The 11,837-nt window shown below is 27.2% G+C and overlaps 5 protein-coding genes across 7 annotated transcripts; 3 read left to right on the top strand and 2 right to left on the bottom strand.

Moving 5' to 3' along the window:
• Positions 1-106: 106 nt before the first annotated feature.
• On the top strand, positions 107-2,208 carry LOC107073424 (uncharacterized). The gene is made up of 6 exons (XM_015334067.2): positions 107-309; positions 410-484; positions 734-916; positions 1,051-1,253; positions 1,357-1,659; positions 1,725-2,208. The coding sequence occupies exons 3-6, from the start codon at positions 872-874 to the stop codon at positions 2,098-2,100; spliced, it is 927 nt and encodes a 308-aa protein (XP_015189553.1). The 5' UTR covers positions 107-309; positions 410-484; positions 734-871; the 3' UTR covers positions 2,101-2,208.
• Positions 2,209-2,364: 156 nt separating this feature from the next.
• Positions 2,365-4,872, bottom strand: Trax (Translin associated factor X). 2 transcript variants are annotated; one of them, XM_089171242.1, is made up of 2 exons: positions 4,729-4,872; positions 2,365-3,446 (listed from the first exon to the last, which is right to left on the bottom strand). In XM_089171242.1, exon 2 carries the CDS (start codon positions 3,307-3,309, stop codon positions 2,578-2,580), a length of 732 nt encoding a protein of 243 aa, XP_089027368.1. In that variant the 5' UTR covers positions 3,310-3,446; positions 4,729-4,872; the 3' UTR covers positions 2,365-2,577. The 2 variants fall into 2 exon arrangements, with proteins under 2 accessions (XP_089027368.1, XP_015189562.1); XM_015334076.2 differs by lacking the exon at positions 4,729-4,872 and adding an exon at positions 3,642-3,988.
• NC2alpha (negative cofactor 2 alpha) lies at positions 4,411-5,988 on the top strand. 2 transcript variants are annotated; one of them, XM_015334057.2, is made up of 5 exons: positions 4,411-4,649; positions 4,910-4,982; positions 5,121-5,214; positions 5,317-5,496; positions 5,564-5,988. In XM_015334057.2, exons 1-5 carry the CDS (start codon positions 4,608-4,610, stop codon positions 5,856-5,858), a joined length of 684 nt encoding a protein of 227 aa, XP_015189543.1. In that variant the 5' UTR covers positions 4,411-4,607; the 3' UTR covers positions 5,859-5,988. The 2 variants fall into 2 exon arrangements, with proteins under 2 accessions (XP_015189543.1, XP_015189548.1); XM_015334062.2 differs by having other exon boundaries at positions 4,882-4,982.
• Positions 5,989-7,141: 1,153 nt separating this feature from the next.
• LOC107073406 (mitochondrial import inner membrane translocase subunit Tim29) lies at positions 7,142-8,141 on the top strand. Its single transcript, XM_089171243.1, has 3 exons — positions 7,142-7,477; positions 7,561-7,662; positions 7,724-8,141. The coding sequence occupies exons 1-3, from the start codon at positions 7,333-7,335 to the stop codon at positions 8,113-8,115; spliced, it is 639 nt and encodes a 212-aa protein (XP_089027369.1). The 5' UTR covers positions 7,142-7,332; the 3' UTR covers positions 8,116-8,141.
• Positions 8,092-11,737, bottom strand: AGBE (1,4-alpha-glucan-branching enzyme). Its single transcript, XM_015334038.2, is given in 11 exon segments — positions 8,092-8,269; positions 8,500-8,788; positions 8,852-9,036; positions 9,280-9,629; positions 9,793-9,993; positions 10,068-10,191; positions 10,194-10,374; positions 10,462-10,671; positions 10,741-10,988; positions 11,160-11,329; positions 11,427-11,737. Coding segments are annotated over 11 exon segments (2,079 nt in total). The 5' UTR covers positions 11,540-11,737; the 3' UTR covers positions 8,092-8,261.
• Positions 11,738-11,837: the final 100 nt, after the last annotated feature.

Below are 11,837 nucleotides of genomic sequence, written 5' to 3'. Positions count from 1 at the left end.
TGTTTATAATCACTTTTTATCTAGTTATTATTTTTAAATTTTGTACACAATAAAAATTAATTACATTAAATCTCAATGGTGGCACCACTTAACCGCTCTTATGCATTTATACACAGTTATACAACTACATCTAAAGAGTAGAATTCCGTGTTTTAAGTTTTTTTTTTTAATAACATATTCTGCTTATTTTTTTATTATTTTTTATTTTTATTTTTATTGTAGATCTTGCCCATGTATATTATGTATATAAACTTAAGTGGATAAGTGGATAAATAGATTAAAATAATATTAAATATTTTTCTATTATAGGTTAGGTTTATATTATTTCTATACAAAGTATAATATATATATATATATTTTTTAACACATATTAAATATTTACATTTATTTTATTCTTTTATAATTTTAGTTTAGCAAAGAACAGTTCATTAAACAAGCTGTAACAATTAATTTGTCTCCGAGTGGTGATATAACCCTAACACCGGTAAGATTTATAACATTATATTTATAAATATTTATTAAAATACACTTTTAACAAATATACTTGTAAATGAAATTGAATGAAATAATGTATCTTGATGTTTAGAACATGTTTGTAATTTTAATATTATTTTTTTTTATCATGTACTGTATTTAATGTGTTTTGGTTATTCTATTTATTGTTACAAAATAATAACATAAAACTAAGAATAATATAAGTAATAATCTAGATTTGTTGAATTATATTTATTAGTATCAGGTCTCGCCTTGTTATATAAAATCAAGTGGGTCATCTCGATGGCATCTTCTTAAATTAGGTAAATCTGTTCCTATTAAGCCAGGAGATATTTGTTCCTTGTTATCAAACAAATGTTGGTTTAAAATAGTAACTATGTCTGAAACGACGGAGAAAGATAATCATCTACTAAAAAGAAAGGTCTTTACCTTTTGATTGTGTTATTTGGTTTTTCTTATAGTATTGTCATTTGCATCTAGATATCAAATTAGATAAAATATACATACATATGTATATATATATATATATATATATATATATTACTTGTGGTATAGTGTTCCGACGAATTAACATTTGAACCACTGGATAAAAAAATATGTTTCGACGCATCTCAAAAGTCGATAGTCTTGCATGGCAATGGTTCTAGCAAATCTCAAGATAGTAATGATTCTTCCAACCCTACAGTCGTAGAGATACCTGTATTGAATGAAGGGAGTAGTATCGATGGGTCTACATTTTCCAAGAATATAGATATTAGGTTCTTTACTTTAATAAATATTAGTAAAAAAAAGGAAAAATGTTATTATAAAAAAGCAATACATACTCTTATTAAAACCGTGATTGTTCTCTTTGAACAATAGCTTGCCAGAGAATAATCAAACTATTCCAAATCAAATATCGGAAGTAGAAAATCCAGATTTATCTAACGCTGTTAAAGAAAATTCAAATATTCAAGAAAAGGAAGAGAAGAAAGTTGAAGCAGATATTAAACAGGAGAGTGTTATGCCTTTCAGTGCTAATGACGAGTCAAATACTTTAGTACAACAAGATATGCAAGAAACAACTTCTTCGTCCACACCTGAACAAAACGAAGCAAATATATCTAATACTGAGCAAGTAAAAATTAAAAGAAATAAGTGTGTTTACAAGGATAAATGTTATAGGTATGCAGATCTTGTCGATATGTTGTTCTTATATATTTTATTAAATACTTCAATTTGATTTGTAGAAAGAATCCACATCACAAAGTTCAATTCAGTCATCCGGGTGATCCTGATTTTGAAGAAGTTGACGAAAGACCTAAGTGTCCTTACGGTATTAAGTGCTATCGCACAAATCCACAACACAAAGCTGATTTTCAACATTCCACTATGCGACAACGATGTTTACCACCAAGAGGTCAATATGTACCTGCAATGGAATTATTATTGGAGGAAGAATCTAGCGATGAATCTGTTGATGAATCAGATTATGAGCCATCTGATTGCGATACTATCTCTACTGAAGAAGAAATGGAAAATTTTAGCCATGACAGTGACTATGATTTTTATGATTCAGATGAAAGTGACAGTGATCTCAAGGATTCTAATAGTGAAACCAATTAAGATAATAGAAATAATGAAAAGTTATACTTACAGTATAACAACAAATTATTGTAATAATATTAACATGCAAATTTTAAGTTAGCCAATATAAGTCAATATGGTATTTGCTGTTTATTCACTCAAAAAAAAAAACTAAATGAATTTATTGACAAACCTAATATTTTTTCAGTCTTACAAATAATATTTTAAATTATTAGCGATATTATAATTGTTGATATACATAAAATTTCACTATTTTGATCTAGGAAGAATAACAAAGAAATATTTTTACATTCAATGAATTGTTTTTATTCGTTTAAATTATGCAAAAAAAAATTAATATTATTATTTACTATGAAAGTAATGTTTGTTGAATGTGTAAATATAGATATAAGATATTATATATTTATCACACACATTATTATTATTATTATTACTACTTAAATGCAAAGATAATAGATACATAATTAGATTTTACATATTTTTTATTATTTTTTATTAAACTTGATATCCTTCATCTTCATCCGCCATATAATCCTCTGCAGCTCCAATTGCAACATCCGCCAACATATGTTTAGGTATTTCTGATCCTCTTACTTTGATCGTATAACAAACATTTTCCATTTTAGTTAAACTTTGTTTTAACGTATAAAGTTTTTTACTCATGTCTTTATTAAAAACATTGGTACACCCTAGAAATCCTTTGTGCATATTTCTAACAAAATTACAAGTTTGGTAACAACTAGTTATATCTCCTGTTCCTAAATTATTTATACACTTTCGCATTAGTTCTCCAGTTAAATCTGCTATACCCATGATATATTCATTCGGAGTGATTAACATTCGTGTCATTTGTGTTGGTTGCAAAGAGTTTTCCAAACTTAATTTAGATTTGTCTGTTTCAGTATAAACCAATGACTTTTCTAATTCAGTCCAATCTTGCATAAAACCGCATTGTAAATATTGAAAGAACGTGATTGCTTCTACATATTCTTCAAGGCCAGGTTTATATGCTCTAAGATATTGATAAATATCCTGTCCATCTAACTCGTATGCAATATTTTTAAAAAGAGTTTTTCCCATATTTTCGAATCTCAATTTGGCTTCTCCAAGTACTGCCTCTCTTTTACTTTCTTTATCTAATGTATGTAAAAGGAATATTATTCTCTTACTTTCTATCGTAATATCTCGACTTATTTTAACGAGCTTTTCAAATTTATCATGCTTCATATCCAATTCGTTGGAATATCCTCTAAACTGTTGTATAACCAAATTATTTTCGTCTATACTTTCCAAAATTTCTCTTCCCTTATCTCCAACATTAATTTTGTTTTTATTTGAGTGATGTCCACGATTTCTTCTCTCACCTAAATAAAATAAGACAAAAACAATTATTTGGTCAGTACACGGTATAAAAACAAAGATATTTTCTTATATTAAAATAAATTCCTTAAAAAAGAAAATAGAACAATAAAAAATCTACTTAAAATATTTAATTTATTAAAAATTAATTTTAGGTTAACACATCATTAAAGAATATTATATTTATTTTTTTATTATACCTTTTTCTTGAGGCATTATAAATATTTTTTCTTTTTCTTTTTTTGCAAATAGATTTAAGAATAAATCATAAATAATAATTATAATTGTCTCAAAGTTTTATTTATCACGAATGAAAGATTAAAAGCAACCGTAACAATTCATAACAAACATCTCTGATTGTATAATCGATTCTTCGGAATAAAAAGAGGTTATTTAAAATCCGTAAATTAACAAATTTGATTAAATCCTTCTAAATATATAATAATAATAATAAACAAATTAATGTTTTTTTAAATAGTGTAAATATACATGTGGAGTGCATATAAGCAAAATATTGTGCTATTGGCGCGACTTCAGCAGCCAATTAGGATTCAGCAAGATAGTCAAATATTTTCAGTTGATATTATTAAAATCGAAATTTTATGTAAATATTTACATGTGATTTTATTATTAATTATGTATTTTACATGAAAATGAATCATCATTGATGCATTCATTAACTTTTAATTTGTAATATAATTAGATACTATTATTTAATAAGATTATAAAAAATGACTAGGTCAAGAAATTTGAAAATTTATAATAAAAATAATTCAATGACATTTTTAAAAAATTGTTAAAAAAGAAAAACTTCCATTCATACAAAAAATTATTACATCACAGTAAAAAAGAAAGATCGATAGAAAAATTTGTTAATGTAAAAATATATGTATATGCATGTATGTAATATATATATATAATTTGTAATATATATATTTGTATATATATATATATATAGATATATATATAAAATCAATGCAAGGAACGGTAATATTAGCGAACACGAATTATTTTACTAGTTTATTGAAAATAGAGATGCTTATCAAGATTGAGTACACGTCGATTGGTGCGAGCAATATATAAACGATTATTTTCATGAATTGTGCATTTCCTTTCTGTTCTTCGAAAAATATCATCTAATTAATCGGATATAATAGTTGTAAATAATGCCAAGTAAAAAGAAAAAATATAATGCTCGTTTTCCAGCGGTAAGCATACAAATTTCTTTTTAGATCGTGGTATTGTTTGATAATAAAGCATTAAAATAATGGAAGAGTTAAATTTTACCTATAATATATTTTGATGAGTTATTATTAGTAATTATAATAACACGAATAAGTCTGAATGATATCTGTTGATGTTAGATAAATGATAATTAATTGTTTTATTTATTTATCCATCGAGTATTATTTTACATATTATCGTTGCAACGTTATACAGATAACTTAACCTAAAAAATGCATCTCAGGGTCGTATTAAAAAAATTATGCAGACCGATGAGGAAGTTGGAAAAGTTGCTCAAGCAGTACCAATCATAATTTATATCCTTTTTTAACATTATTATAATATGTTTTTAACAGTTAAAGAAAATAAACAAACATAATAATAATAATAATAATCATAACAATAATAGAATTAATTTTACAATTGTTAATTGTTTACCTTAATCACATATATACCTAGAACATTAGAACTATTCGTACACTCGTTACTTACAAAAACGATGCAAATTACGAGTGCCAAGAATGCTAAGACTTTAAGCCCATCCCATATGTAAGTAAGTTAAATAATTATATTAATATTATACTAGATTAAATTATTAATTATTATTTATATTTAATTGACTTAAGTTGCTATTCTAATTATGCTTCATAGGAAACAATGTATTCTATCGGAAAGTCGCTTTGATTTTCTTAAAGATTTAGTAAAAGGGATACCAGATGTAGCAGGACCCGATGAAGATGTTCCCACACCACCTTTAACACCTGCTCCGATAAGTGTAAACATTTCTAATGCGACTACATGTCCACCTGCAGGGTATTATTCGGATCGAAGGTATTTTCTTTTGTAATATACTATTTTATTTGTTTAAATTTCTTTTAATAATATACTTTTTCATTAGCTCTCAAAATCTGTTATTAAATGATATAAAAGTAGAACCAAAAGTTTTTAAAACTGAGGAAAGAATAACAAATTCAAACATCAATCCATCGAGCGATATATCTACTGTTTGTGCTACGCCCCAAGCACCAGAATTTCAAATTTCTGTACCTGCATCATATCAAATTAGTCAACCTAATTTTTATACGGAGGTCAATCCTATGAATTCGAGTAGTAATTCCGACTCAAGTACAACTAATCATCCAACATCTAAATTTACTCATACTGCTAATATCGATGAAGATTATGACACATAGTTATTTCATTTAGTTATTTACAACTTTACTTATAATACTAATAAATTTATTATATTTAATGAAATAATGCAACGCATATGTCACAGAAATATTTTTAAATCGTTAATAATATGTTAAGTATGACAAGTGATGATTGTGGTTTCTAATTGAAGTAGAATGTACACTTTTATATTCAGCTCTAATTACATCTTGAGAATATTTTTAAAATATTTGTTTACTCATCTTTCTGCTATTTATTTAGATCAAGATATTTTTTAATATAATACACTTTTTTTAAATGTTTAAATTTGTAAAAAGAAAAAAATACTACCACACTTTTGGAATCTATTTAATTTATTCCTATTTAAAATTTTTCCCAAATTTCTACTTTGTAGATTGTTCTTTCATTTAGTCATTCTAATAATACGGAAACTAGTCAATTTATATTGATTCTTGTTTACTTTTGCTATATTTGTACCATATTATTCTTTTCTTATTTAATATCAATATAATTTGCTTGATAATTTTAGTATGAAATTTTTTATTTTATAAATTTAATTTAATTTTTATCAAAAAAGACAAAATGTTTCCATAGTTTATCATAAAATATAGATATTTAAAACAATAATAACATAATAGCAAAAAGTATTTGCTATGCAGTGTTAAGTATAGCATCAAAGAGAGAGTAAGAGAGACAGATATAACATTTGACTATTCATTAAAGATCTGTGATTATTTCGTTATAATTTCTTCTCGTTACTTTTTTATCCTTATCAACTTCTTCCTGCCGATGTTAGAAGGCGCTGAACGGAAACAACAGCTAGGGACCCTATAGGAGGGAAGGTCCATATACATTGTTGGGGGACAGGAACTCCTGTAGTCACGTGATAGCGCGCGTATGATTCAAACATTTTAGTCTGTAAACAAACGATAAGCTATAGGTTAGGTTTGTACATTTATACTTGCAATTATTAAATGAGTAAATTAAACTTACACTTATAGAAAAATACTAAAAAAAAAAAATTAAATATAAATATCACAATAAAAACTATAAGTATTCTAAACTTAAACTAACCACAGCCGTTAATACATACTAAAGATAAACATGGCTGCGCAATGCAACGGAAGCTGTCCCCCCAAATTTTCAGTCTAGCAATGTGTATGGCGCGTCCCTCCTATAGGGTCCCTAACAACAGCTATAGCTATGGCCCACTCTTTTTTATTTGGTTCCATGGTTGTAGAGTTACGTTATTAACATGGTTATTAACTTCGTGTTATTAACCCTGACCTTCTCAACGTGGTTTTATTATTACTTTCTAACTGAGCGCATGTGCCTCATCTTGCTTCATCTATGAGCTATGAATCTGTTACTAGCAAAGACAGAATAGGGGTTAGAATTCAAAATTAAACTCATCAAAAGATTATAATATTTAAGAAAATATAATTGAAATTATTTGTTTTAATTAAGTTTTATAATATTTAAATAATATTTAAGATGGTTTCACGAGCTTGCATTCAATTTAGTGAAAAAGTTAAATTCATTTTTAAACCGTACTCTCTGAAAATTAGTAAAGTTATTAATAAAGTAAAGGATTATGAAATGCCAAAAAGATTTAAAGGAACTATAATAGAACGTTGGGGTAAGAATTTATGTAATGATTCCTAATAAATTAATACGTTTATGTTATGTTCAATGTCATGAATGTTATATTGAAATTTGTAGGAAATTATTGGAAAAATGTATATATCGATTATAGAGAAGTTTTTGTCGATACTATAAATGATTGTAAAACACGTCCTATACGCGCATCGATGTTTGCTACAGGTATGTTTTAACACGGTCATATATTTTGTACACTAAATATAATTTTTCTCTTGAATTTTAGCTTTAGGATCTACATATTATTTATGCAAACATAATCCAGATGAAGAAGCTTATCGAAATGACTTTTTAATGAATTCTTTAATATTAATGCAAGTAAGCGAAAATATCCGCAATGAAGAATCGGTAAAACATATAGAATCGATAGAACGGTTTGTCAATGAAGGTATTTTAAGAAGAACGAATTTCGGTATATTTTCTATAATATGGTTAGATAATTACGACCGAGACTGTTTTCTCTATAAAGCTGTGTGTCCTTATATAAGAGTGCATTTTATAGATTTTTTTGAAAGGATAATAGATATAGGATTTTTAGATAGGTGGTGGATAATGGAGAAAAAAATGATAAATTACGATATAAATAACAAAGAATTTGAAACAAACATAGTTGAATAAACATTTAGATTTTACAGTAAATAGAACTTTGTTATATTAATTTTTAATTTACAAAATTTTTTTTATCTTCATACCCCAAAAATATAATTTTATTTGAAACTACGTTATTCAATTAACGATGTATATCGTTTCTGTATATAGAATTATTAGGTTTCTAAAAATAAATAATGATTATTAATAATAGTATATAATATTATATAGATTCTTAACCTCTTGCATTATGATTTAACGTGCTGAGCAGTCTGTTATATTCGATGTTTTTTATGTTTGGCTTTTAAAATTCGTTAAGAGTAGTTTTTCTTATTCTTTGGTTGTAAAGTGCATTACGAGTCTCACACATGGTTATAACGCAAGGGGTTAATTAAGTTATCGTTACATATGTACCTTGTGCATAAACTATAGCTGTACGACAAGGAATATATATCATCATTCTGTATGGAAGCCCAGAATATGGTTCAGGTTGCGTAAAATGTTTAACATTATTATCAACTCTTTGTTCACCTCCATATTCTTTATTATCACTACATAATAATATTTTATGTGCTCCTTGGTGCCTCATTCCTATTGTATAATCAGCGAAAGATTTTGTCGGATGAAAATTGAATACAAACGTAAGTCCAGCACGATCGAAAACTATTAATTTATCATCCTCATGTTTCCAACTAACATAGCCCTGAAACAAATCCAGATATTTATTATTTCATTGAAACGTCGGACAAACTTTTATAATACGTACAGGATTAGCGTTTAACCATCCATATTTTTCTTCTAAATTATTTACATCGCGATCCCAATTATTCATAAACTTATATTTCAATAAATCATCATCCACTAAATTCCATTGTCTTCTTGCATAATGATAACTATCTCCGTTACCAGCTCGAGGGAAATCCAACCATTCTGGATGACCAAATTCATTTCCTATATGTAAATAAATTAGTTTTTGTATATTAAATTAAGTTATTTATTGTATATATTTTTTTATATTTAAAGTATGTTATATGTCTGTATTTAAATAAAAATCAAAAGAAACTTACTGTGATAATATTACTTGTGATAAAAAAAAATATATATATATATATAGAATAAAAATATGATTGAAATTCTACATGATCTACTTTTTATAAAGATAATTATACGAAGCACTATCAAAAGAACTCTCACCCATGAAATTTAGATAAGCTTCTCCGCCTAAGGCATGTGTGATAAGCATGATCATGTTATGAAGAGCTATACCACGATTAATTATGCTACTAGGCGTAATTGTACTCATATGCGTATACATTTCTTTATCCATGAGCCAAAATGCTATGGTTTTATCTCCTACGAGAGCTTGATCATGAGATTCACAATAAGCAACTGTTTTTTCCATCCATCTACGATTACTTAACGTCCAACAAATATCACCCATGTTCCAATCTTCATCCTTTACATCTTTTAATAATTTAATCCATTTATCAGGTATAGCCATTGCTAGTCGGTAATCAAATCCAACGCCACCTTCAGCGACTGGTCTTTAAAAATAATGTGTTCTTTTGAGATGCAACTTCTATACATTATTACAATAATCATGCTTATAAGTAGACTTTGTTTATCATTTAATTTCATCAGCTTCCTATTTGTGCGAAGAATATATAATAATATTGTATAAATATTTAACTGTATTCGAATTAATACCTGCATACACCAGGCATTCCACTAACATCTTCGGCTATCGTAGTAATTTCAGGGTACAGATCATGTAGCACGTAATTAGCAAGCATTAAATAAACGACACCTTCAAAATCAACGTTTAAGCTAAAATATTCATCGTAATGACCACTGAAACCTTGTCCAAAACCTCTCGAGTGATACAGCATTGATGTAACTCCATCAAACCTATGTTAATTGCGAGTCCACATCAATATTTAATATTATCTAATGTATAGTGAAATAGAAAAAATTATCTTTACCTGAATCCATCGAAGCCATATTCATCTATGTACCAACATAAATTCGAAAGTAAAAATCGTAATACTTCGTATTCCCCGTAATTAAACAATCTACTATCCCAAAGTGGATGTTGTCCACGATTTCAGAATGAAAGAAACAACTGTCTGTACCATCGAACATATTTAACCCATCTAAAGTATTTTTGGACGCGTGTGAGTGCACTATATCTAATAATACGTAAAGACCATGTGCATGAGCTTCATCTATCAATTCCTTTAATTCCTCTGGTGTACCATATCGAGACGAAACAGCATAAAATGAAGTCACCTATTAATTATAATCCAAAATAAATTTATAAATATTAATGTAAATATTTAAAATAAATAAAGAAAAAAGTAATATATATATAGCTACTTGATATCCAAAACTGGCATAATAAGCATGTTCCATAATAGCCATTAATTGTATAGTATTATATCCTTGTTTTACAATACGTGGGATTATTTTTTTAGCGAATTCCAAATATGTGCCAACTCGTAATTCCTCTGTAGCGATACCAACATGACATTCATATATTCTAAGACTTTCCGGTTTCTTTGGTTTAGGATGATGAAATTTGTAAACCTAAGAGAAAAAGGGTAATATATATTAATACAATTTAATTATAATAAATATTTTATTTGTAAATCTTACTTGATCAGGATTGGGATGCCAAATACGTTGTTTAAATGTTGTGCCTTCACTTCGATTTGGTGGCTGAGTTACATATACGGCCCAAGGACTAAGTCTTTCCAACAATTCATTATGATGATCTTTAACAATGACTTTAACTTCAGAAAGATGTTTTAATGGACAGCTGCCATCTGGATTTGGAGGTAATTGTAATTCCCATTTACCGTATTCCAATTTTTTGTACGGCGTTTTAGTTTTATCCCAACCATCTTTAACAAAAAAGTAATTAATGATATAAATTAAGAATAGCGGTATTTGTTTTTAAGCCCTTGGGCAAGGATAACTTAATAAACATTCTATTCTATTTAATTCTAATTAAAATTTGTATAAATAAAATATATATGTATCAATTGAATAGATTATAAAGTTAAATTATTTACTGAAATCTCCTGTTAAAAATAATTCTTGAGCACCAGGGGCCCATTCTCTTGCTATCACACTATTATCTTCATTAATGTGAATCCCGTATATATCATATGCTTTGGTAAATTTCTTTAAATCACCATCACCTTGTTCTATTTTGTCTAAATAATGTTTAAATAAACCATATCTGCAAGATAATCAATTTATATATTATAATAAATAAATAAAATAGAGAAGAAAATGATAGACTGATTAGGAAGGTGATTTAAACTTTATAAAGATACCTTGTACGTAGATCATTTTTATAAGGTTCCAAATATGGGTCTCTTTCTAATAAGTTTTGTAATTCTGGAATTTCTACTTTTTGTGGGTCTATATTTGATACCGAATTACCCATTTTAAGCAATTCATATAAAAGGCACTTTTTCCTTAAATTAAAATATCCTCACAGAACCCGCGCGTGAGCGGCCGTGAATGACGTGCCAAGGTGAACATGGAATGCACAATTAGTATATGACTGTGTTGTGACAACCAATGGGATAACGTGATAACAGCGCTATATTTAGTTACATATTTGTATAATTTTACTTCATCAATTGAGTTTCTAAGCGTTGATTTGCTAGAAGATATTTTCAAAAAATTAATTGAAATTACTGTTTTCTATTGGACGTTATAAATAAGATTATCTATGTTTA

Source organism: Polistes dominula, unplaced genomic scaffold (genome assembly GCF_049000335.1).
Source record: "Polistes dominula isolate Pdom_NZ unplaced genomic scaffold, Pdom_raw_medaka contig_31, whole genome shotgun sequence".
NCBI classification, from domain to species: domain Eukaryota; kingdom Metazoa; phylum Arthropoda; class Insecta; order Hymenoptera; family Vespidae; genus Polistes; species Polistes dominula.
The sequence above is the reverse complement of the archived record's forward strand: the minus strand, read 5'-3'. Positions and strand labels throughout refer to the sequence as shown.